At 43.3% G+C, this 26,331-nt stretch overlaps 1 protein-coding gene across 1 annotated transcript in view; it reads right to left on the bottom strand.

Moving 5' to 3' along the window:
- Positions 1–26,331, bottom strand: part of MED12 (mediator complex subunit 12) — a 708,291-nt gene that overhangs the window by 43,309 nt on the left and 638,651 nt on the right. The window contains exons 39-40 of the mRNA XM_033943934.1: positions 24,037–24,114; positions 8,335–8,549 (exon numbers count right to left, since the gene is read on the bottom strand). Coding sequence (XP_033799825.1) covers positions 8,335–8,549; positions 24,037–24,114 — 293 coding nt within the window. The remainder of the gene's footprint in view (positions 1–8,334; positions 8,550–24,036; positions 24,115–26,331) is intronic.

Here is a 26,331-nt window from a genome sequence, read left to right as displayed (position 1 = left end):
AGACTTGGCAACTAAGTTTCAATGCCAAAAAATGCAAGGTCATGCACCTTGGCAGCAAAAATCCATGCAGGACTTACACCCTAAATGGTGAGATCCTAGCAAGGACTGTAGCAGAACATGACTTGGGGGTGATTATTAGCAAAGACATGAAGACTGCCAATCAAGTGGAGAAAGCTTCATCCAGGGCTAGACAAATCATAGGCTGTATCCGTAGAAGTTTCGTCAGCCATAAGCCCGAGGTCATAATGCCGTTGTACAGATCTATAGTGAGACCCCATCTGGAATACTGTGTACAATTCTGGAGGCCGCATTATCAAAAAGATGTGCGGAGAGTTGAGTCAGTTCAGCAAATGGCCACCAGGATGGTCTCAGGACTCAAGGATCTCCCGTATGAGGAACAACTGGGTAAGTTGCAGCTGTACTCACTTGAGGAACACAGAGAGAGGGGAAACATGATCGAGACGTTCAAATATGTCACGAGCCGTATCGAGGTGGAAGAGGATCTCTTTTTCCTTAAAGGACCCACGGCAACAAGAGGGCATCCGTTGAAAATCACGGGTGGGAAATTTCATGGCGACACCAGAAAATATTTCTTCACCGAAAGGGTGGTTGACCGCTGGAATAATCTTCCACAACAGGTAATTGAGGCCAGCAGCGTACCAGATTTTAAGAAAAGATGGGATTGGCATGTAGGATCTCTTCATGGAGGTAGATAGGGGGTGGGCCATTAGTGTGGGCAGACTAGATGGGCCAAGGCCCTTTTCTGCCGTCATTTTCTATGTTTCTATGTTTCATGTGGAGTCCCTCAGGGTTCTCCACTTTCACCGCTATTATTTAATATTTATAGTTCATTCATTCAGTCAAGACTTTCCAGCTTTGGATGTTAAGTTTTATAAATAAGCAGATTTTTCTAAGTTGATGATGAACTAGACCAGGGGTGGGGAACGAGGGCCACAATCCAGTTGGGTTTTCAGGATTTCCCTTATGAATATGCATGAGGTCTATTTGCATACAATAGAGGCAGTGCATATAAATAGATCTCATACATTTTCGTTGGGGAAATCCTGAAAACCCAACTGGATTTGGCCCTTGTTCTCTACCCTTGATCTAGACACTACCCTGTGCAAATTAAGTGACTATTTTGTTGATGGAAAAATATGGCAACCTTTATGGTCTTTAATAAGGATAAAACAAACTGCTTTGGTTGAGCCATTCTGGAGAAATTTACACTACCAGATGGTTAACTTTTAAAGTGGACTGCAGTTCAAAAAGTATCAGAGATTTTCTTGGATTCAACTCTTACTCCAACCACAAGTTAATTGAATTGTTAGTTCCATTTCATTTTTTTCTGAAATTATAACTTTGTTCTCCAAACAGCAATTTTCTTTACTGATTAGAGCACAGGTGTCAAAGTCGGTCCTCGAGGGCCGGAATCCAGTCGGGTTTTCAGGATTTCCCCAATGAATATGCATGAGATCTATGTGCATGCACTGCTTTCAATGCATATTCATTGGGGAAATCCTGAAAACCCGACTGGATTACGGTCCTCGAGGACCGACTTTGACACCCCTGGATTAGAGCACTTCATTTATCTCATTTAGACTATTATAACAGCCTGCTCCATCAACCCTCGCCCCCCTTGGCCCTTCCCACCTTCTCTTCCTTTCCTGAAATCACTGAGGAGAAAATCACTCATTTCTTTCCTCCTCCAAACTCACCACTTGTTCCTCTGATACCATCCCCACCCATCTACTTTTCACTCTCTCCAACTATTGTCCCCTCTATCTACTATATCCTCAAAATATCACACTCCACCACAACAGTGCCCAATGACTTCAAACATGCCATCGTTATGCTGCTCCTCAAAAAACCCTCACTGAAACCTACCTGCTGCTCCAACTATCACCCCTTCTCCCTCCTCCCCATCTTATCTAAGCTGTTTGAACGTACTGTTCACCTCCATTGCCTTGACTTTCTCTCGTCTCGAGCTATCCTTCACCCACTTGAATCGGGCTTTCACCCTCTACTGAAATTGCCCTTACTAAAATCTCAAATGACCTGCTCCTGGCCAAATCCAAAGGCCTCTAATCCATCCTCATCCTCCTTGATCTATCTGCAGCTTTTGACATAAGAACATAAGAATAGCCTTACTGGGTCAGACCAATGATCCATCAAGCCCAGTAGCCCGTTCTCACGGTGGCCAATCCAGGTCACTAGTACCTGGCCAAAACCCAAGGATCACAGCCTTCTCATTGATACGCTGTCCTCGGTTGAGTTTCAGGGATCTGTTATCTCATGGTTTTCTTCCTACCTTTCATGTGGCACTTCTTTTTCCTGTCAACACTTTCTCCCTTGGTGCTCTAATCTCCTCCCATGGCTTTCACTACCACCTCTATGCCAGCGACTCTACACCTGAAATCTCTATATACATTCAGGCCCAAGTCTCAGCCTGCTAGTTTGACATCACTACCTGGATGTCTCACCGCCATCTAAAACTAAACATGGCCAAAACTGAGCTCCTTATCATGCCCCCTAAACCTACCTCTCCTGTCCCCCCATTCTCTATTTCTCTGGACAACACCCTCATCCTCCCTTGTCCTGTCGGCTTGCAACCTCAGGGTGATCGTTCACTCATCCCTCTTCTCTTCACAGATCTAATGGACAGCCAAAACCTGTTGTTTCTTTCTCTACAACATCACTAAAATCTGACTCTTCCTGTATGATGGCACTGCCAAGACCCTCATCACCTCTTGCCTAGACCAGTGTTCTTCAACTGCCGGTCCGTGGACCGGTGTCAGTCCGCAGAAATTTTCTGCCAGTTCACAGGGCCGGCACCTACATCGGGCCCAAGAGATTGTTCTGTAACTGCCGGTCCTCAGTACGATCATTGCAGCGTTTTCGGGCTGGCTCCCCGAGTGCTGCAGTGCACAAAGCCATGGGAAAAGGCTCCTACCCGCGGCCTGTGCCTGATCCGGAAGCCTTCTCTCTGATGTCGCAACGTCAGAGGGAAGGCTTCCAGATGAGCGCGCGAGGAGCCGCTTCCCACAGCTTTGTGCAATGCAGCACTCAGGGAGCTGGCCCGAAGACCCTGCGTTGATCGTACCACGGACTGGCCTGAAGCTAACACCGGGGGGCAGGCCAGAAGGCAAGGCACATGGAGGGAGAGAGAAAACGGTAGGGGAAATGCTTTTATTTTTTTTATTTAGTGATTTTACATCTGCCCTAATTGTCTGTCCTAACTGTTCAGGAAGAAATGCATTTGTTTGTTTTTCTCTGAGGGTTGTACTGCTTGCAGAGTCTTGCATCTTAGGGTTTGTTTGTGAATATTAGTACTTTTAGTTTTTGGTCCTGCATTTGCAAGGGGTTATCTGTTTTCTGGTAGGAATGAATTTTGAAAAGTATACAGTGTGCTTTGTGTATTTTAATTTTGTGGTTAACTATTATGTGTTGTTAATACGATTATATTGTATGTGTGTATATATGAAAAATGGATGGATAAAATGGTGTTACAATTAGTACTATTATGGGTGCGGGGTCTAGGGCGGAGATTGGGTGGAGATGGGCACGACTTAGCCCAGTGTTCTTCAACTGCAGGTCCATGGACTGGTGCTGGTCCACAAAATAATTATTTTATTTCCGCCGGTCCATAGGTGTCAAAAGGTTGAAGAATACTGGCCTAGACTACTGTAACCAGCTTCTTACTGGCCTTCCTCTAAACTATCTCTCCCCCCTTCAATCTGTCCTGAACTCAGCTGCACGCCTCATATTCCACCAATGTCGCTATGCGCACACTATCCCTCTCCTCAAGACACTTCATTGGCTCCCGTTTCTGCATACAGTTCAAACACCTCTTACATACATACATATGTAGTAAATGACAGCAGAAAATGACCTGAATGGTCCATCCAGTCTGCCCAGCACTCACCATACATTCATGTTTCAATTGTCTTTTCTTTAATATTTCTGGGCAATAGTCTGCCCGTTATCGTCGTTAGGTTCCTACTACCTGAGTTGCCACTGAAGCTCACTCCAGTCTATCCTAAACCAAATCACCATATACAGGACAGAGACTTTTTTGGATAGGACCCTTGCGTTTCAAGCAAGTAAGCAGCAGTCCTGGTGGGGTAATTATATTGGTGGAGTCATGTTGTCTTATGGTACATTTTGAAAAGTAATTAAGTCAGCATTGTTTGATAAATTTATTTCCTAAATGAAGATATTACTGTTAATCAAAATTCTATATTAAATATATTAGGAAAACAGTTGTATTTTAATTATTTTTATTTCGCTGATTGTCCAGTCTTCTACTGTGTAAACCGCCTAGAAATTGTTTGATTGTGGCGGTATAGAAGAATAAAGTTATGTTATGTAAGACTGCCCAGTAGTTTGTTTTAGACCATTCATTTTCTAATTAGAGATCCTCTGTGTTCATCCCATGCTTTTTTAAATTCTGTCACCGTTTTCATCTCCACCACCTCCCTCGGGAGGGCATTCCAAGCATCTACCACCCTCTCCATGAAAAAAAATTTCCTAACATTACTCCTAAGTTTGCCACCCCGCAACTTCAATTCATGCCCTCTAGTTTTACCATTTTCCTTTCTCTGGAAAAGATTTGTTTCTATGTTAATACCTTTCAAGTATATAAATGTCTCCTCTACATATTCAGGTCTTCCAATCTCTTCTTGTACATCTTTGGACACAAGCCCCATACCATTTTTGTTGCTTTTCTCTGGACTGCTTCAAGTCATTTTACATCCTTAGCCAGGTACAGCCTTCAGAACTGAACACAGTATTCCAGGTGGGGCCTCACCAATGACCTGTACAGGGGCATCAACACCTCCTCTCTTCTGCTGGTTATGTCTCTTTCTATAAAGCACAGCATCCTTCTGGCTATAGCCATCACTTTGTTGCATTGTTTCATAACCTTCAGATCCTCAGACACCATCACTCCAAGGTTCCTTTCCCCAACCATACATATCAGCCTCTCATCCTCTCAGCACATATAGTTCCCTTGGATTTCTACTCCTCAAGTGTATCACTCTGTACTTCTTCACATCGAATTTTAGTTGAAAAATATTAGACCACTATTCTAACTTTGGTAGATCCTTTTTCATTTGTTTCTTTCTCTACATCATTAAAATCTGACCCTTCCTTTCTAAGGGCACTGCTAAGACCCTCATCACCTCTTTGCCTAGACTACTGTAACCAGCTTCTCACTGGCCTTCTGCTAAACCATCTTTGTCTCCTTCTGTCTGTCCAGAACTTGGCTGCACACCTCAAATTACGCTAATATCGTTATGCGCACACTATTCCTCTCCTCAAGACACTTCATTGGCTCCCTATCTGTTTCTGCATACAGTTCAAACTCCTCTTACTACCCTACAAGTGTATTCACTCCACAGCTCCTCAGTATCTCTCCTCTCTCCCTATACTCTCCCCAGGAACTCCACTCGTCAGGTAAGTCTTTCTTATTTGTACCCTTCTCCTCTATGACCAGATGTAATCCGCCTTGAACTGCAAGGTAATGGCGAAATAGAAATCCCTAATGTAATATAGTTGATGCTGTGTTTCGAGTACTTGGTCAAAAGCTGCTTGCACCTGTCAGGCGTGTGTCTTTGTTGGGTAAAGTTAACTCTTGGGCATGATGCTTTTTAAGATACTTTAATTTCAGATCATCATGAATTATCTTAATCACAGTTGTCTGGCTTATTCCTGCTTCTCTTGCGATTTGTTGAGTTGTTTGGTGCGCTTAAGGTGCATCCTCCTGACTCAGTACAAGATCACATACAACATCAATGTGCTTGTGTGCGAATCAAGCGCGGTCATTCTCTGCCTGGCTTATGATCCACAGTGCCCGTTGCTCAGATCTTGCGTAGCAGCATATCAAGGCTGTTTTTATTCCAACTCTTATGTGGGAACTCTTTCAACAATCATTGACTGTTGTAACATTATAGCAGTACCAAGTTCTTTATCAGAATTTGGTCTTCTGCAGCGAAAACCATTTTGATACAGACACTGTTACTATTGTCTGCTTCTGTGCGTATCCCACAGCAATAATTCATTTTCACACAGTAGTGCTGTAGTGTGGTGGGAAATATTTACAACATTTTATATCAACTTCATTCAGGAAATGATACACTAAATTTGATAAGAATCGGTCAAGTTCTGTGGAAGAGATATGACAAAAAAAAAGTTTTGGCTGGTTTTGTTTTGGTTCACAGTGTATGTCAGTGGCTCAAAGAAAACATGCTGTCACTAAACATAGCGAAATCACCCTCAATGCTGTTTCTGTGGAAAGAAGATCTTACATTACCATCTCAAATCAGGCTTGACAAAATTCCTCTACAAACTGTCAAGTCCGTAAAAATCTTAGAGGTAGTCCTTGATCATAAGCTTTCTTATCACAACCAAATTAGTTCTGTGGTCAAAACCTGCTTCTACAAACTACGTTTAATTAGATCAAAAGTGTTAATTAGAGCAAAAGTGTTAATTAGAGCAAAAGTGTTAGATTCAGTAGCTCTAAACATTTTCATTCATTCATTCATTATATCAAGACTGGATTACTGTAATTCATTATATAAAGGCATCTCCCCAAAAGAACTCAAAAGACTACAAATAATCCAAAATACAGCTATAAAAATTATCACAAACTCAAAAAAGTTTGACCATGTGACTCCTTTTTTGAAAAACGCTCATTGGCTCCCAGTCTCACATAGAATCACCTATAAAATAGCATTAATAATTTTCAAAATTCGACTTATAAGCTCCCCGATATTTCTCGATCGTCTCCTCATACCTTACCCATCCAGAACATTAAGATCAACAGAATATCATTTGTTCACTGTTCCTTCTTTGAAAACTATTGGCACCAAGATGATCTTTAAAATTCTTTATTAAGTTTTTCAACTACAATTGTGCAACAAATGATTCACAAATATGGATACGTAAAAACAAGCACAATGGAACTTACAGACTTCAACGTACAATTATATTATCCCCACCCTCCCACCAGATATACAAGTAAAATAAAACCTTAATAAAACTATTCATGAAATCCCTAAATCAAGTTCCCATTCCATTTCCTCCCCTCCCCCTCCCTGGATGTGTATGTTTACATGTCTATAAAATAAAACTCATTTATTCCTCCTTACAAAATTTAGCCAATGGCTCCCAAAACATTCATAAAACTGTGAGTGACAGGTCCTCAGCTATGTAACGCTTTACCAGGGTACTTATGTAATGAAACAGCATTAGATAGATTCAAAGGCTCCTTAAAAAGCTTTCTATATAGGGATGTCTTCGAGACACAGCTTCAGTGATTATGAATTTTTGGTCAAGACTTCATTGACCAAGTTCAGTTTTTTGTTTCAAAACGCTCTTTGTTCTACAATTTTTATCTTATCCCAACCTTGCCTGGTTGTGTTTTCTTTGTATGTCCTCTCTTTACTATAATTATTGTAGTTCTTCCCTCTTCCATTTTGTACCAATCTTGTTACCCAAAGGCTTGTCTATTGTTATATTTTATATGTAAAGTTTTCCCCATTTTTAATACGCTATGAAATTAAGACTTTGGGTGTATATCAAATCTTAAATAAAACTTGTATGTCAATGCTTCTGGTGCCTCCACAATGGCATTTGCTAACAGAGAGAAAAGTTAGGATCATGATCAGGTCCAAGGCACCCGATGCACCAAGAGTGAAGATCTGTTACTGAGATCACCCAATTGTATTGGGTGAACCTCTTGAAGCCACAGGGGGGGTCTTCTAATATATCAAGAAAAAGTATTGAAGCCAAATTAAACTCCTCAAATTTGAAGCAAAAAGGGGCACACTCAAATTGAGGACAAGGCTCTGGCCTACACTCAAACCATCTTGCTAGTGTCCATAGTAACATAGTAGATGACGGCAGATAAAGATCCGAATGGTCCATCCAGTCTGCCCAACCTGATTCAATTTAAATTTTTTTTTTCTTCTGCTACCCAAACTAATAACATGAAGCACTTAATTCGAGAACTCTTTTTCTAGAGATAAATAACAATGGTCTCATCTCAAAGGAATAAAATGGAGCTGATTAAGTCTTAACCCTATTAGCTTGTAAAAGCACCATATTGGCTCGTTATTCCCTCTGTGGTCCTCTACCCTCCCTTTGTATTTCCCTAATATTGATTCACCACTTTTGTCCAGTAGACTGTAAGTTCTTTCGAGCAGGGACCATCTCTTGCGTGTTTAATGTACAGCACTGTGTGTGTCTGGTATAGAAATAACAACTAGTAGCAGTCGTAGTCTTTGCCGAATGTTTGGGCCAGCCCTTGTATGTCCTGTACTTGCACAGTACCTCTGTGTATTCTGCATGGCGTGTCCATATCCTGGGGCCTGTTGATGCACATATCCACTTGGTCTCTGCTGCATCTGTCGAGGATCTGGCAGTGCTGGAGTGGAGGGGGGATGGGAGCTCTGGTAGGGTTGGTTAGAGTAGGTAGGAGGTACCATGGAGCCAGGTTGGGAGGAATGCTGCTGCAAGCCCATGTGTGAACTGTAGGTGGTATATCCCTGGGATACAAAAAAAAAAAAAGAACATTGACTTCATTGTATTATTCCTTACGAGTATCCACCTGACTCAACAGTGTCAGGAGGGCCCAAATGTTTCCCTGACCATCGACAAGCTTCTTGATTAAAATCCTAACTTGCATACTATGGAAGTGTGGTAGACCATCTCTGCAGATCAAAGTACAGCTCTACAGGTTCATCCCCTGAATACTTCTGACCCTACAGCACCACCATAACTCTCATAGTCATGGCCACAGCTGCCCAGCATCCAAAATATCAGCTCTGCATCATCATCCCCTAGAAACCTAGTCCCCCCCCTCTCAGCACCACCCTAACTATATTGCACATGTCCCACAGGTCACGGACAACACACAGCCAGCCCCGTGACACCAGCACCTGCAGCTCGTGACTCCAAAATACCAGACCCATTTGGAGCTATTTCTTCCCCTTAGAATCTCCTGCATCATGTCTCGCCAAATATCCCAAGCCCCCTGCTGTCATTTTTGCCCTCACCCTCTGACATCTTCCATCTGAGCTGCTCACCAGTAGCTCTGCTGTTGTTCTGCCAACAGGGCATTTACAGTGGAAAACTTTCAGAGGATTATCATTGATTAGTTCATTTGATCTCAGGAATTATTTCCGTTTCAGGGGAGAGTGTGGTGCAGTGGTTAAAGCTATAGCCTCAGCACCCCGGGGTTGTGGGTTTAAACCCACATTGCTCCTTGTGACCCTGAGCAAGTCACTTAATCCCCCCAATGCCTCATTTAGTACCTGAATAAATTCATGTAAACCATTCTGAGCTCCTCTAGAACAGTATAGAAAATTGAATGAATAAATAAAAAAGAGGAGAAAAACCAAGGTAATCCCTTAGAACACAAACAAAGAAAAAGCACAGTGGAATTCATCCTAGATGCTCAGGATTAAAAACTGTAGTGAGATACCGGCATTAATGCTTTCATCAGGAGTCCTAGTGGGGATGTCTTATGCATTAGCAGGATTATTACTACTACTACTATTTATCATTTCTAAAGCATACACAGTACTGTACAATCAACACTTAATAGACAGGTGAGAAGCTGATATGCACGGATGGGGAGAGGGATCTTGGGGTAATAGTGTCCGAAAATCTAAAGGCGAAAAAGCAGTGTGACAAAGCGATGGCTGCTGCCAGAAGGATGCTGAGGCATAGTCAGTAGAAGGAAGAAGGTGTTGATGCCCCTGTACAGGTCGTTGGTGAGGCCCCACTTGGAGTATTGTGTTCAATTTTGGAGACTGTATCTGGCGAAGGACATAAGAAGGCTTGAGGTGGTCCAGAGGAGGGCGACGAAAATGATAGGAGGCTTGCGCCAGAAGACGTATGAGGAAAGACTGGAAGCCCTGAATATGTATACCCTAGAGGAAAGGAGGGACAGGGGAGATATGATTCAGACGTTCAAATACTTGAAGGGTATTAACGTAGAACAAAATCTTTTCCAGAGAAAGAAAAATGGTAAAACCAGAGGACATAATTTGAGGTTGAGGGGTGGTAGATTCAGGGGCAATGTTAGGAAATTCTACTTTACGGAGAGGGTGGTGGATGCCTGGAATGCGCTCCCGAGAGAGGTGGTGGAGAGGAAAATGGTGACGGAGTTCAAAGAAGCATGGGATGAACACAGAGGATCTAGAATCAGAAAATAATATTAAATATTGAACTAAGGCCAGTATTGGGCAGACTTGCATGGTCTGTTTCTGGAGAAGCGGAGACTTAGAAGGGCATGATAGAAACTTATAAGATCATGAAGGGGATAGAGAAGGTAGAGAGGGACAGATTCTTCAGACTAGCAGGGGCAACAAAAACAAGAGGGCATTCAAAAAAAACTGAAAGGTGACAGATTCAGAACAAATGCTAGGAAATTCTTCACTCAAAGGGTGGTGGATACTTGGAATGTGCTTCCAGAGGAAGTGGTAGGACAGAGTATGATATTGGGTTTCAAAAAGGGATTAGATGATTTCCTGAAGGAAAAGGGGATTGAAGGGTATAGTTAGATGGTTACTATACAGGATATTAAATGATTAGGGAATAAAATGTTTTAGGTAACAAGATCACTTACAGGTCATAGACATGGGGGGGGGCTGCTGCAGGAGCGGACTGCTGGGTGTGATGGACCCATGGTCTGACTCAGCAGAGGCGATGCTTATGTTCTTATGTTCCTATGGCCATTTGAGGGAGGATGGGCTGGAGAGGGCTTCAATGGCTGGGAGGGTGTAGATGGGATGGAGTAGGTTTTGATGGAGATTTCGGCAGTTGGAACCCAAGCACACTACCAGGTAGAGCTTTGGATTCTTGCCCAGAAATAGCTAAGAAGAAAAATTTAAATTGAATCAGGTTGGGCAGACTGGATGGACCATTCGGGTCTTCATCTGCCGTCATCTACTATGTATGTTACTATGACAGCCCCTGCTCAGAAATGCTTAAAATCTAATTGGACAGACAGACTTTCAGAGAGAATGATAGGATGCTCATACGTAATTTTATGGTGCGTGGGAGTTAGGAGTTGAAGGCAGCATTGAAAAAGTGGATTTCAATAATTCTAGAGACCACGCCTAACGTAAAGACTGAGGCAGTTTGTTCTATGCATACAGTGCAGCAAGATAGAAGGGATGGAGTCTGGAGTACGCAGTGGAGGAGAAGGGTACGGATAGGAGGGACTTACCCGATGAACAGAGTTCATGAGTGGTAGCACAGCGGGAGAGAAATGTGGAGAGATATTGAGGGTCTGCAGAGTGAGTGTACTAGTAACTCAGTAAGAGGAGTTTGAACTGTATTTGGAAATGGATGGGGAGCCAGTGAAGTTACCTGAGGAGAGGGATAATGTGAGTGTGGTGGCTCTTATGGAATATAAGTCATGCAGCAGAATTTTTCATGCATTGATGGGGAGAGAAATGGTTGAGTGGAAGACATGAGAGAAGCAAGCTGCAGTAATCTATGCAAGAGATGATAAAAGTGTGCATAAGGGTTTTGATAGAATGTTCAAAAAGGAGAGGTCAGATTTTGATACTATTAAAGAGGAAGAAGTGACAGGCTTTAGCGGTTTGTTGAATCTGAGCGGAGAAGGAGAGATATGAATTAAAGATAACCTCAAAGTTGCGAGCCGACAAGACAGGGAGGAGAACAGGGGAGAGGGAAAGATAAGGAGCCCAGTCTTTTTTTTTTTTTTTAATATCATGTTTATTAAGACAAAAGGCAACCGGCAAACAAGAGCAAAAACACCAGGTAACAGAACGAACAATGCATTCAAAAAGAGCAGAGGATACAAGGAAGAAAGTAATTCACAAAGGTACAGAGCAGAGCTGCCTCATAACCCCATCAGTAACAAAAACAAAAAGGAGTGAAAAAGCAACCTGCCAGCCAGAGAGGCCCTTGTCCATTTTAAGGAAAAAGAACATCAACCAGAATCCCCAAACAATTCAAAACAAACTCACTACACCCAATCAGATCAGCCGCACCCCAAATGAAACACACCCAGACACCCGTACACGTACATACACGCACACACACCTTACTGAGCCAAGTAAAGAAAGACGGAAATGAGCAAATAAGCAAGCAAGCATGGGGTCCAAGAAAATGTCCAGCGGATATGCGGCCCGAAACAGAGAAGAGAAAAAACACCAGTCTTCAGGCCGCATAAAGGAGGACACACAAAGAACCAAGAACTCACCCTCAAAGGAAAACAAAAGCTCAACAAAAATATCTGGGAAACTAAAACATTCCGGCATGTAGAGACAGTCAAAAACAGTTAAACATCAGAGTCCAAGAACTGCTACCAAAGGGAACAGTAAAGCTTCCAGGGGATTTGTGGACACAATGAATATGTGTCCAACTCAAAGCGTGACTGCTGTTTCATCAAAGCTGTCCACATATGGAATGGGGGAGCCTCCTCGGAGATCCAGTAGTGCAGGATAAGTCTTTTTCCCATAAGAATAGCGTGTAAAACAAATTTCTGAGAAGGCGAATCCAGGCCATGGTGCTGAAGATCTTGGACATCCCCCAAAAGCAAAGCAGATGTATTCCAGGGCACCGGTCTGTGCAGGAAGTAGCAAGACAACGCTGGACAGAGTCCCATAGAGTCAGTTTCTGGCAGGTGAAGAAAAGTGCCCCTGTGGGTTTTACATCTAATACATTTATCGTCTGGCCATAACCCCATGACATGCCCTCGAGCCCGGGTAATATAGGAACGGTGCAGGAGTTTGTATTGAGTCTCCTGCAGTGTCACCGCTTTCACATGAAGATAAAGTGTTTGGAAGAGCAGCCTAATGTCATGGACAGAGACAGCCATCTGAAGTTCGTTGGTCCACTCCCCCACCAAAGTACAAAGTAGTTAAGCACCCCCACCTCCCCTCTCAACCAAACCCAAAACCCAGTCTCAGCATGGAAAAATCCCAGCTAATCCCCAACCCCTAGAACAAGGCAATCGTGTAGCCCCGGGCCACACCACAAAGAACAGCAGTCCAACCCGTCTCTGCCATGGCCCCCCATGTGCGATGGTCTGGCGCACGGAAGGGCCTGAGCATAAATATCAGACAACAAAATCTGGAAGCGAAAATCCATGCATGGAGTCCCAAAGAGATAAAGTCACAATAGAAATAAGCAAGCAACAAAACATAAGAGGGGACAAAAAATAAACTGCCAAGGCCCCAGAAAACATGTGAGCCTCAAGACTCCAACCGAAGATGGGCACAGGGGGCTCACCCAGGATTACGCAGCCAGAAGCGTAAAGGCAGGATTCCTTATGTGCAAAGCATCGAAGCCAGGGTAATATGGCCAGGCACAACCAGGTAGCAGCCACCAATATTGGTCAGTCCTTCAGAAAAACGCAGCTCCTCAACCCTCACTGCAAGGCTACTACATCCTAAGGGGAGCCGACCACAGCGGTCACTCACACTGCACAGGGCACCCAAGTGGCTGCCCCAGGACCCGACACTCATCAGAACAAATGGCCAAAGCAGGTCATCACAGCAACCCCCCTACATCCAACGGGCCATAAACAAAACAGAACAACTTAGCAGAAGGGGGGCTTGCCCAAATGCCAGTTCGGAACCGATTCATGAGGCACCACGGTCCCCACATGCCACAGCAGGCAGAGTTTTGATGAATCCCTCCAACTCAGCCGGGGTATTGTAGAATGTGGTGGAATTATTGTAGGTCACTCGGGCTCTGGCAAGGTACAATAGAGAAAAGCGGATATTGCGCTTGAATAACTCACTGCAGTGGGGTGCCATGGCCCGGTGCCACGACGAGACCTGAGGCGAGAAGTACTGAAAAATAAGCACCCTGTGACGCTCCAGCTGCAGGTTAAGATCCTTTCCACGACGGTAGTGGGCCAGCACTCGCTCCTTTACGGTGTAATTGAGGAATCTCGCAATGACCAGCCGGGGCCTGGACTCCTCATCCCGGCGGGATCCCAGTCTGTGAGCTCGTTCGATAGAATAAGGTGCCAGAGGGTTAGGTAGGGCAACAGCCTTAGGCAGCCAGTCCTCCAACCAGTGACGAAGATCGACATTGTGAATGGAATTGGGGATCCCCACAAAGCATAGGTTGTTACGACGGCCTCTGTTCTCCTGATACTTGAGGCGATCCAGCAAAGCCTTTTTCTCTGTTTCCAACGTGCAGAGGTGCTCCTCATGATTAGCCACGGTGTCTTCCTGCTGAGCTATGCGGTCCTCAGCCCGCTGCAGCCGACCAGCCTGGGAATCCAGGCTTTCCTTAATACCTTCCATGAAGGTATGGATGGTGGCCAGCTTGTCCTCCATGACCAAGGTGAGGGAACGGGTAAGCTCCTGAACCACCATTTTGTGGTGCTCCGCCATTTTGCTGTCCGGTCCCCTCGGCCTGTCTCTCGCAGTCCGGGTAGATTTAGTTGCCATCAACCTGTTCTGTGCGGGGTGAAATGATAGGACAGATGCAGCCGCTCGAGGACCTTCGAATCTGCAGTTTAGGGCACAACGCCAGCCGGTGAAAGCAGATAAAGTAGCAATAGATGAAGGCGCGGCCTGGAGCTACACAGAGGCACGTCCGTTCACCCTCCTGGTATCACGTGCCTCCAAGGAGTTCAGCCTTAACCCTATTCAGTTTTAGATGGTGGTGAAACATTCAGGTGGCAATATTGAACAAGCAGACTGAGACTCGGGCCTGGATCCCTGTAGAGATATGTGGTATGGAGAAGTAGATCTGGGAATCATCAGCAAAGAGGTGATACTGAAAACCATGGGAGAAGATCAGTGCATCAAGGAGCGAGTATATATGGAGAAAAGGAGAGGTCCTAGAGAGAGCCTTGAAGTACACCAATTGACAGTGGGATAGTAGTGGAGGAGGTTCCTCCATTGCATACACTGAAAGTACAATGAGATAGATAGGATGAAAACCAGGAGAAAACAGAACATTGGAATTCCAGCAAGGGTAGTGTACCAAGAAGTATGGGGTGATCAACAGTATCAAAGGCAACAGACAGATCGAGAAGGATGAGGATAAAGTAGAGGCCATTGGATATGGCCAGGAACAGGTCATTAGAGACTTTAGCAAGGGTTGTAAAAAGGTCTACCAAATAAGTTATTATCAAAGGAACAATCTGAGCTATCCTAAAAATCAAAACATGTAGTAAATGAGTACAAATGAATTTAGGAATATATCAGAACAATTAATAAGCAATCGGTAATTTCTAATCATACTAGAAATCTTAAAAGAAACAATAGATTAAAAGAGATTATGTACTTACCTTGGTAAGTTCTTTTCCAGTAGATAGGTGAGATATTCTAGACAGTAGGGTTATTTTCCTTTAGCTGCATGCTATTGCAGAAGGAATCCACTCCGGATTTTTCACTCTGCCTCTGTTATACAACAGACCCTCAATATCTGTGGGGGTTAGGGGCAGAGCCGGCCTGTGAAAATTGAAATATCGCAGATAACTTTCAGGGCCAGCTCTGACCCACCCCTGCCTTCCTCCTGTATCCTGGACCTTCCCCAGACCTTATCTGGTGGTCTACAGGTGATGCGGGGCAGGATTGATCATCCTACGCTCCTGCCTTGTGCAGAGCCATCATCAAAATGGCTGCCGTGAGTTCCCATTGTAGTCTCGCTGCTAGACCACCAGGTAAGGTTTGGGGGAAGTCCAGGATGCAGTGTTTCTTTAAAAAAAGAAAAAAAAAAATTACAAATAACCGAATCTGCGGGTACTGAAACCGCAGATTCAGAGGGAGTACTGTACTTCACTAGGCTCTCTTGCTCCACCTTCAGTAAGTACCCAAGCACATAGAGCCACCCAATATATGTGAAGTAGAGGCACCTGTAGCAACAGGTTGAAACAAGCGTTCTGCTCAAAAGTAACTAGACAGTACCATTAACTGCCAACATTGGCTTCAAAGGAGCTCAGAAACTACTCCCTAATAAATTAAAATATATATACAAATTCTTCCTAGCCCTCAATGGCTCACAGGCATCCAAGAGTCAATTTGGAAAAGCATAAAACAGATTGAAAAAGTAGGCAGGCGCAGGAAGGACAGGGCAGGAGACTAGAATGTCTTACTTATCTACTAGAAAAGACCTTACCAGGGTAAACTAAACTAAACTAAACCTTAGGTTTGTATACCGCACCATCTCCATAGTCGTGGTAAGTACATAATCTATTTTTCCAGTGCAATACATGAGACATTCTAGACAGTAGGGACGTACAAAAGCAGTCCCCCCAAAAAACTAAGGTGGGCTTGCTGTGCCAACCCTTAAGACTGAGGACCCAATGGTGGAGTCCTGTCTTGCCACCACATCCACTCTGTAGAACTTGGCAAATGTGTGAAGAGAAGACCACGTCGCAGCTCTGCAAATCTCAGGAGAGATAGATCTAGCTTCTGCCCATGAAGAAACCACACTCCTGGTAGAATGCGCCTTGACGGAATCGGGAGACTACTTCTGTGAAAGAATGTAGGCTGACAAAATAGCCCTATGCATCCATCTGGAAATCGTGGCCTTGGAAGTGGGAGCACCCCACTTAACTGAATGAGTCCCCACAAACAAATGGTCAGAGACAAAACTCCTTAGAACACAGAAGAACTCTGTGTACATCCAGTATTTTCAACAGGTGGTCCTGTGTCTTGGAACCTGTCAATTGAAAGACTGTCAAATGAAAGACTGTCAAATGCACTTCCTGATTAACATGGAAAGCCGAAACCACCTTTGGCAGGAAGGAAGGAACCGTCCAAAGGGAAACCCCAGTTTCAGAAAACCGGAGGAATGGTTCTCTGCAAGTCAGAGCCTGTAGTTCCAACACACGTCGCTCTGAAGTAATGGCAACCAGCAAAACGGATTTGAGCATCAAGTCCAAGAGGGAAACATCTCAAAGGGCTCAAAAGGAGCCTTGGCAAGGCTAGATCGCATTAAGTTGAGGTCCCAGGAAGTGAAAAGTAGCTTAACTGGTGGGCTGACATGAAGAGCCCCTTCAGAAATCTAGCGATATCAGGATGTGATGCCAACGAGGATCGAAGCTCCTCGGATCTAGAAAAAGAGAGCCTGGCCACCTGGACCCAAATAGAAGCCACAGTGAGGCTATTATGCAAACCAGCCTGAAGAAAGGTGAAACTCAGCGAGATCGGAGCTAAATAAGAGTCCACCTGGTCCTGGGCGCACCAAAGTTGGAAGTCGAAACCGTAGACAACTTCTTAGACATTAGAAGAGTATCAACAACCATAGCAGAATCTCCTGTGCGCTCTAAGGCTGCACGCTCAAGAGCCATGCCATAAGAGAAAAGTGACCCGGATCCTCCATGGCCACTGGACTCAGCAGGAGGAAGTCCAGATAGGTGCTAAACCGAAGGCCGCAACTCCAGCGCAGACTTATCAGATCTGTGAACTACGGCCTGCGAGTCCAATCTGGAGCCACCAGAATGAAGTGGCCTGGATGGGCCACAATTTGTCAAAGGACCTGGCCGAACATTGGTCAAGGAGGAAAGACATACAGGAGAATCTCCTGAGGCCACGGCTGCACCAGAGTGTCAAGTCCCTTGCTTCCGGGCTTGGATCTTCGACCAAAGAAGCGATCCACTTTCTTGCCATGGACATGAGGTCGAAGTGGGCCTGACCCCAGCATTATTGCTCAGAACGCCATTGCGGACAGAGCCCACTCGCCCAGATCCAGAATCTGTTTGCTGAAGAAGTCTGTTTGAACATTGTCTACTCCTTCCATATGCACTACCATCAGCACTAGGAGGTGATATTCCGCCTAAAGGAAAAGAAGGTGGGCGATTGATGTAGGCTACTGCTCTCGCATTGTTGGAAAAGATCCTGACCGCTTGGTTCTCCTGAGTCTTGGCTCTCCAGAGTCACATCAGAGCTAGCCGAATGGCTCTAAGCTTCAACCAGTTGATTTTCTTTTTCGCTGAGAAGAAGTTCAACTCCTCTGAACAGGAGAACGATTGCAATGGGCTCCCCAGCCCAAAGGTCGGTATCACCATGATCCAGGAGGCAATGTGCAGCAGTATGCCCCTGCGGAGCGATTGTTGGAGAAGCTACCAGTCCATACTTGCCTGGGCTTCCAGAATCAAAGGCAAACGGGCCTGCAAGGCATCCCTGTGTGGAGACAAGCGAGAGAGTAAAGCATGCTGAAGAGGATGCATGTGCACCCTCGCCCAAGGAACTACATCAAGTGTGGCAACCATGGATCCTAGAACTTGAAGCTAATCCCATGTTGAAGGAGCCGGCCGCTCTAGAAGGGAAGAAATCTAGGTACACAGCATCTGTCTGTGGGTTTCTGGTAGACGCAGCCTGCTGCCGTGTCGAAAAGGACTCCCAGGTATTCCAGTGACTGTGTGGATGTCAGATGGCTCTTCCTGAAGTTGACAATCCAGCCTAGGTCCTCCAGCACCTGGAGCACCCGCTCCACTGTGTGCCGTCCCTCGGTCAGTGAGGGAGCTCAGATCAGCCAGTCATTTAAGCAAGGGTGAACCTGGAGACTCATCTTTCGCAGGTAAGCCACCACTACCACCTTCACTTTGGTGAAGGTCCGGGGCACTGTCACCAGCTCAAAGAGCAGGGCCGAGAACTGGTATTGCCATTCCAGAACATGAAAACGCAAAAATTTCCAGTGGGCCATAAAAATGGGAATTTGCAAGTACGCCTCTGTGAGATTCAGAGAGGCATAAAACTGCAATGACTGCACACACGGTTTCCGTTCGGAAGCAGGGAATCTTGAGAGCCACATTCATGTGCTGAAGAGCCAGAATAGGTTTCCAATCTTCTGAGCCTTACTTTGGCATGTACTGGTTCCATAGCTTGAATATCCAGCAAGTGCTGAACGGTGCCTGAATCCTTGAGCACTGTGTCCAGGTGACCTGAAGGAAAGTCCACGATCCAATCTGTCAGGGGTCGAACAAATTCCAGTTTGTAGCCTGACCTAATAATGTCCAAAACCTATCTGAAGAGGAGCATCCCTCGGCCTGGAGCCATTGTGCCTCTTCAGCAAGGGGCGCAGAAATGGAGGTTGAAGACTGGAACCACCTTTAGCTAATATACCATCATTAGTAGTCCTGTGAAAATCTCTGTTCTTAATTGCTGTTAGCCATAAAATTAGAACCAGAACCCCAGGAGAGTCTGGATCTGTTATCAAACAGAGTCTTAGGGCGATGGTCCATCTAAGAGTCCATTAGGTCTTCCAGAACTTTGCCAAACAATAACTGCTCTTGAAAGGCAGTTTAGCCAAAAAAGCCTTGGAAATGGAATCACCAGCCCACTTTCTGAACCATAGCATTCTGTAGGCAGAGACCTTTGCCAAACTCGCATAAGGCCATACAATGCATCCGTCATATTATCTGTCCCCGCCAAAAAAAAAGTTGAGGAGGGGGAACCACCACCTCACTCTCAAGTTCAAGTTTCGAGTTTATTAAATTTTGATTTTACGCAATATCCAATATTTCAATGCGTATTACATAATTGTAAAAGCCAGGGATGACAAATACAAATAAGACTATTATACAGACTAATCATTATGTTCTATTAATACAAACTGAAACAAGTAGGTAAAAGGCAGAAATACAATTTATAAAATTAATTAAAAAAGAATAAAAAAGAGAAAAATAAATAAAAAAACATTTAAGGTTTGTACATAAGGATAGGGTCAATTTAGAAAAAAGAAAAAAATTATGAAGAAAATTAATTGATAGAAAGAGCTTCAGTTATTTTAAAATGATTCATGGAAAGAGGTAATGTTAGTTATAATTAATCAGTTTAAAAGTAGATAGTTTTAATATGAAGAATAAATAAAGATCCAGATTAGTATTAATGATCTTTTGAATGAGGGGAAAAGAGAGGATTAAGATTAAAATTAAAAAGCACTTATAGTTTCCATGTTGATGTCCTACTCATTTGATTCTTTAAAGAATAGGTACTGTGTTTATTACAATTATTTATCTATGTATTGTATGCATCTTTATAAAGAATGCTTTTCAAACCACGTTTGAATTTGGCCAGTGATGGTTCGTTACATAGATAAATTGGTAAATTGTTCCACAGTTGGGGTGCTTGTACTGAAAATATGGTTGCTCTTCTTGTCCCAATTATTTTTAAAGAAGGGATGGTTAATAAGTTTTGTTGCGTCGGTCTCAGTGTCCTTAGTGAAGAGTAAGGGATTAGTAGTCTGTCCAGAAATAACGGCTCGTGTGATTGTTGGATTTTAAATGTTAATAATACGATTTTAAACGTTATTCTGTGTATAATAGGTAACCAGTGTGCATCTTGTAGAAGAGGTGTAACATGATCATATTTTTTTGAGTTTGTTATAATTTTTATAGCTGTATTTTGTATTATTTGTAGTCTTCTTATTTCTTTATGAGTTATGCCACAGTATAAAGAATTACAATAATCCAACCTAGAAATAATTAGGGAGTGAATTAGAATGTTAAGTGTTTAATGATCTGATAAGTCGCAATTTATTGAAACAGCTTTTGACAACTGTGCTGATTTGATTATGATAGCTAAATTCTTGATCTAAGGTTACTCCCAATATTTTTGTTGTATTTACTTGCTGAAGGGGAATATCGTTTAATAATATCTGAGATGAAAATTGTTCTTTTAGATCTTTTTTCCAGGGGAAAAACATCACTGAAGATTTTGTTGGATTCAGCGCTAACATATTCTCCTTAAGCCATTGGCTTATTTGTATTAACTTGTTATTTATGGATATTAGCTCATTTGAATCTAATGGATTTAAAGGATGAAGCAATTGTATATCATCTGCATATGCAAATGTGGAAAATCCAATGGATTGACTGAGCGTCAGTAAAGGTGCCAAAAAATATTAAATAGAAGCGGTGAAAGAATTGAGCCTTGTGGAATTCCAAATGAATTGGTGAAATTATTAGATGTTGAATTATTAAACACTACTTTTGCTGAGCGATCTTGGAAATATGATTTAAACCAACTTAGCACCTGTCCTGAGATGCCAATTGAAGAAAGTCTATTAATGAGTAAATGATGATCTATAGTATCAAAAGCTGCAGATAAATCAAGTGAAATCAGAATTATTGATTTATGGTCATCTAAATGGTATTGTATGTTAGCTGTGAGTCCTATCATTGTGTGTTCGGTTGAGTGATTTGCTCTAAATCCAGTTTGATTTGGGTGTAGTATATGTGTTTTTTCTATGAAGTTAGTTATCTGATTAAATACGACTTTTTCTATTAGTTTAGTGAGGAATGGTAAATTGGCTATTGGGCGATAATTTGATATTTCTGAAGTTGTTTCTTTAGGATTTTTTATCTTTGGTCGAATGATAGCTTCTTTCCATTCTTTAGGAATGTGCCCTGTAGTTAAACTAGATTCTATCATGCATCGGATAAAAGGGCCAAAAAAAGAGAAATGTTGTTTTAATATAAAAGGGGAAATAGTATGAATATCTGTTCCTTTTGCGTTAATTTTTCCTAGAAGAGATTTAAGATCTTCAATGGAGGGTATTATGAAATTGGTGCATTTGGAAGTAGGTATTGTTTGTATTTGGATTTCTTCTTGGTTAAGATTTGTATTTGGATTAATGTTGCTTCTTATTTTATCTATTTTATTGATAAAGTGATCAGCAAGATTTTGTGAGGATGGATCTTCTATAATTTTGGGTATTGTAAGCTGTTTTAGGATACTATAGAGAGCAGATGAATTTTTTGCATGTTATTTTATTTGAATAATATGTAGTTTTTGCTTCATTTATTTTGTTTTTATAATACTCCAGTATGTGCATTTGAGAGAGACAGGCACGTGTGACAAAAGACAATGCCTAAAGCAGTTGCATCAAAGAGTTTCCTGAGGACTACATCCACACTGCAGTCCTGCATATCCTCTAACACTACACCACCCACACTGGGGAAAGAGGTGCATTGAGCCACCTGCGCCAAAGAAACCACCCTGGTCTGATCCAAAAGTTGCTGACACTCCAGCGTGACATAGCTCTTGCAATATTCAGAGCACCCTCCAGAACGCACATATCAGGGTACCAGGGGAAGGTACCCCTGCAAAGCCAGAAGAAAGAAGTAGACAGAGCCGGCTGAGTGACCAAAATGAACACCTGCAAAGATGCAGAAAGAAGGTCCGGGAAAGCCAAAGACTCAAATAAGCACAGGATCATAAGAGCATTTCCAGGCTCCAAAAACCCTAGAGGGATACACAGATCCAGCACACTGAACGGACACGTATCAGAACTTTAGTAAGTGTCCTTAGGCATATGTTGTTTAAAGATGCAAAGGTAGGCCCTGTTTATCTTTCCCTTCTTTGAAGATGGTATAAGGACATCTATGTTTGTCTTTCTTTCTTTGACATGAATGTTTAAACAGAGTTGTAGTGAAGTGAATTCAATTGTTTTGTTAAGCCGTATTTACAGACAGCTTTAGTTAAGAAGCTCTGCTGGTCAAGGCTTTTTCTGACCCTCTGTGGACTTCAATCTCTAGCTAGAAAAAATGCTGATGTGTTTAAAGTTTCATGTGACCTTCCATATATGGTTTGTATTTACGTCACATGCCATCACATGCTGACGACCCTTACCCATGTAAGATGATATAAATTGAGGTACAGAATATTCAATAAAGTGGACATATTTGAAAGATGGTTTCTGGTCTTTAAGATGTGTCCCCAGGTACCTGACTTACATATGACAGAGACAGAGAAAGTATGGGGCAGGAATTGGGACCTGAATCCTTTTCACACACTGTCCCTGATCTCCCACCCCGGGAAGTGCTGCACCTGCAAATAAGTGGCGAGCAAGCAAGTCATCCGCATCAGGATCTCCCAGACCAGGATCAGGCAGCACAAGCACAGTGACTGCATGAAGCGAGGGTGTGTCCAAAGGAGCAACACCACTGAGAGATGCCATGGAGGTGGATTGGGATTAAACAGGGAAATAATACTGATTCTGAGCAAATTGCAAAACCAAGGAAAAAATGTGCTAACCCCACAGGAAGATTTTTACATTGATCCCACCATAGTCTGTGCATTGGAGAAGAGATAAGCCCAGGCAAGAAAAAATTGGTTAGTTTTCTTTTTTCTCCCCCTCTCCCCCACTAGAAATGTTTCCAGATTTTTGCATGGCTCTTTTGGTTAGTTCTACATATTTGTTATCATTGGGAAATTTCTGCTACATGCAAAGGTGATTAGTATTTTTTAAGATGCAGCCTAAAAGGAATATTTTCTACCCTGAAATCATCACAAGATAGGTAACTGTAAATTCTCTCCAATTTGAACAAACATTTGGCTCTGATTTCAATGTTCTGCAGATGAGATAGAATTGCACAGTCTATGAAGATTCTCAATAAGTAGTTAGAGATAATTTCCCACTGGATGTTGTTAAATTGTCTTAAGATAAAATACCAGCCAAACTGATGTTGCCAAGGTTAATATTCATTTTAAATCTTCCTCTGAAATCAAGGGTTATTTTACATTTATAACTTGATTTAGAGAGTCATATTTTAGACACTGCCAGCAAAATGATGGCAAAGCCAAGGACAGTTGGTCTCAATGCAACTGATATAGAACACTAGGGCAATCAATCATATTGCCCTAATCTTATATGAACTATGCTACCTTTCTTCCCATTTATTGGCATTAAAATCATTTTTCTTGCTTAGCGTACATACAATTGCTAACTGTGGGCAAAACTGCCTGGCTGTCCCAGGGGATCTAGCTTCCTGATTTTCAATTGTTCTGTTTACTGACTTTGTGTTGTATTTTTACTATTAAGATTGTTTTGTGCTTTTGGAGAAATACACTATTTTTTTCAAGTTGCACATCACCTAGAGCAGCAGTGGGCCACCACAGTCCTCGAGGGTCACAACCCAGTCAAGTTTCTGAGATTTCTACAATGAATATGCATGAAATTGATTTGCATACAATGAACACAGTCCATGCAAATGAGGGCTTTGATTACTGCCCCCCCCCCGATCTAGTTGTTTGGTGGGATTATTTCTAAGTATAAATAAAACATTCTGGTACTTACCTGGGAGGGCTGCAGAGCTCCATAGGAAGGGCTGGCAGTTATTGGACGGATGGTCTGAGGAAGCATTCCCTGCCCCTGCTGTAAAAGAATGACAAACTCATTCTCAAAGCCCAACAATGTTCAATTATAACATAAAGCACAGTTACTTACCATAACAGATGTTATCCAGGGACAGCAGGCAGATATTCTCACACATGGGTGACGTCACCGACAGAGCCCCGGTACAGACCACTTTAAAAGTGCATTGCCACTTTAAGACTTTAGAAAGTTCGAGATAGGGCACGCGGTCTCTCATTTAAGATAAGCCAGATAAGAACCCAACCCGGGGAGGAGGGTGGGTTGTGAAAATATCTGCCTGCTGTCCCTGGATAACACCTGTGCTTTATCCCAGGACAAGCAGGCACCATATTTTCACGTATGGGTGACCTCCAAGCTAACATAAATGGGATGGTGGGAGAGTTGGCCATTAGGAAAATAAATTTTGTAATACAGATTGGCCGAAATGCCCATCTCATCTGGAGAAAGACTCCAGACATTAGTAAGACTATGTTCTGAAGGAACACGTCAAAAAGGCTGAGGAGCCTTCTGAGGAGCAGGCTGTTGCTTTTGCTGCTGCTGACGCGGTTGTTGCTGTCTCTGACTCCTTGGTTGAGGTGGAACAGTAGCTGTGGATTTTGCAGCAAATCTTCTCTGATAGGAAGATTGTGGTTTGAAAGGACAAGGAGGAGGTTTCTTTTTGGGTTTCACCAGAATGTCCTATCAGGTTTCATGCGTGGACAATTTCTGGGTAGTAGTATCAGTAGAATCACCAAAAAGTTCATCCCCAAACAAGGAGCATTGGCTAACCTGTCCTGAAGATTGACGTCCAGCTCTGAGACTCGAAGACAGGCCAGACATCTCATGGCAAATGACATTGCTGCAGTCCGGGAAGTGAGTTCAAAAGTGTCATAAATGGAACAAACCATGTACTTACGAAGACATAGCAGGTCAGCCATGAAAAGTTGAAAAGCAGGAAGCTTACGTTCTGGTAGGTATTTTTGGAACGTAGTGACTTGCTCGACCAGATGTTTCATGTAGAGAGAGAAATGAAAAATATAGTTACCAGACCGGTTGGCTAGCATAGCATTTTGGAAAAGCCTCTTGCCCCCGAGGATTACTTTAAGGTAGATTCAACCAGGAGAGACTCATGAGGAAGCTGGGGTTTATGAAATCCTGGAACAGGGACTACCCTATACAAAGAGTCCAATTTACGAGGAGCCACTGGAATGGTAAGTGGCGTTTCCAAATTTTTGTAAAAGATCTCCTGTAGAATATCATGAATAGGGAGCCTGAGGAGTTCCTTAGTGACTGATCATAATCTAAAGCATCTAGAAATTCCTTAGACCATTTAGAGTCAGCTTGAAGAGGAATAGACATGGTCTCAGACATTTCTCTCAAAAAAGTTAGAAAACCAAGATTTCTCAGTTAAAAAAAGGAAGCTTTTGAGAAGGTTGATGAAGAGAATCCTCTTCTGAAGAGCCGTCATGGTCAGATAGAACAGGCTCTGGATCTGAATCATCCAAGAGATCTGAATCTCAGGTTGTTTGAAGTTGAGTAAGCGGAACCAAAGGTTGAAGGTGTTTCAACTTCTGCAATACTTTTCCCGACCTAACCGGTGTCAAGTCAGGGGATGTCTGAGTTGAAAAAGACTGGTGCTGGTGACTGGTAGGTGTTGGTTCCTGGTCAAGCAGTGGCGGCACCAATGGAGATTCCACGGCCAGCTCAACCGGTGTCAAAGGCTCAGACTGAGTAGAATTTGTAGCTGGTCCCATACCTCATCCTTAAGCAACTCCTGTTGCTTCAAAGCATGCACCGGTACCGCTGGCTTCTTTGCCAGTACCTTCGGTGCGGTTCTATGCTCTGGCGATGAGGAGGCTGAAGTCGAGGCACTCACTGAAATCGGAGGGGAACTTTTTTGGGTTTCCTCAAGATCGGCAGGACTTGGCTCACTGCTGCTTTGACCTAAGGCCCAGAGGGGGTAGGGGAAGGCTTCCTAGCCGGCTTACCCACTGTGAGTTGTGACACCGGAGTTAATGTTGGTGGATCCAGCCTCGGTGTCGACTTAGTCGGTGTGGGCTTTGGTGGTGCTGGAGATGAACTGGGCTCCGTGTTCATTGCGGCGCTGAATAGTATCCTGTGCTGAAGTAACTGGTTTTTTAAGGTATGTTTCTGAAGGGATGAGCAGCGGGAACAAAAGTTGGCACGATCCTTGAGTCCCAGACACTGCAAGCACCAGCGGTGAGGGTCGGTTAAAGA

Source organism: Geotrypetes seraphini, chromosome 5 (genome assembly GCF_902459505.1).
Source record: "Geotrypetes seraphini chromosome 5, aGeoSer1.1, whole genome shotgun sequence".
NCBI lineage: Eukaryota > Metazoa > Chordata > Amphibia > Gymnophiona > Dermophiidae > Geotrypetes > Geotrypetes seraphini.
The sequence above is the reverse complement of the archived record's forward strand: the minus strand, read 5'-3'. Positions and strand labels throughout refer to the sequence as shown.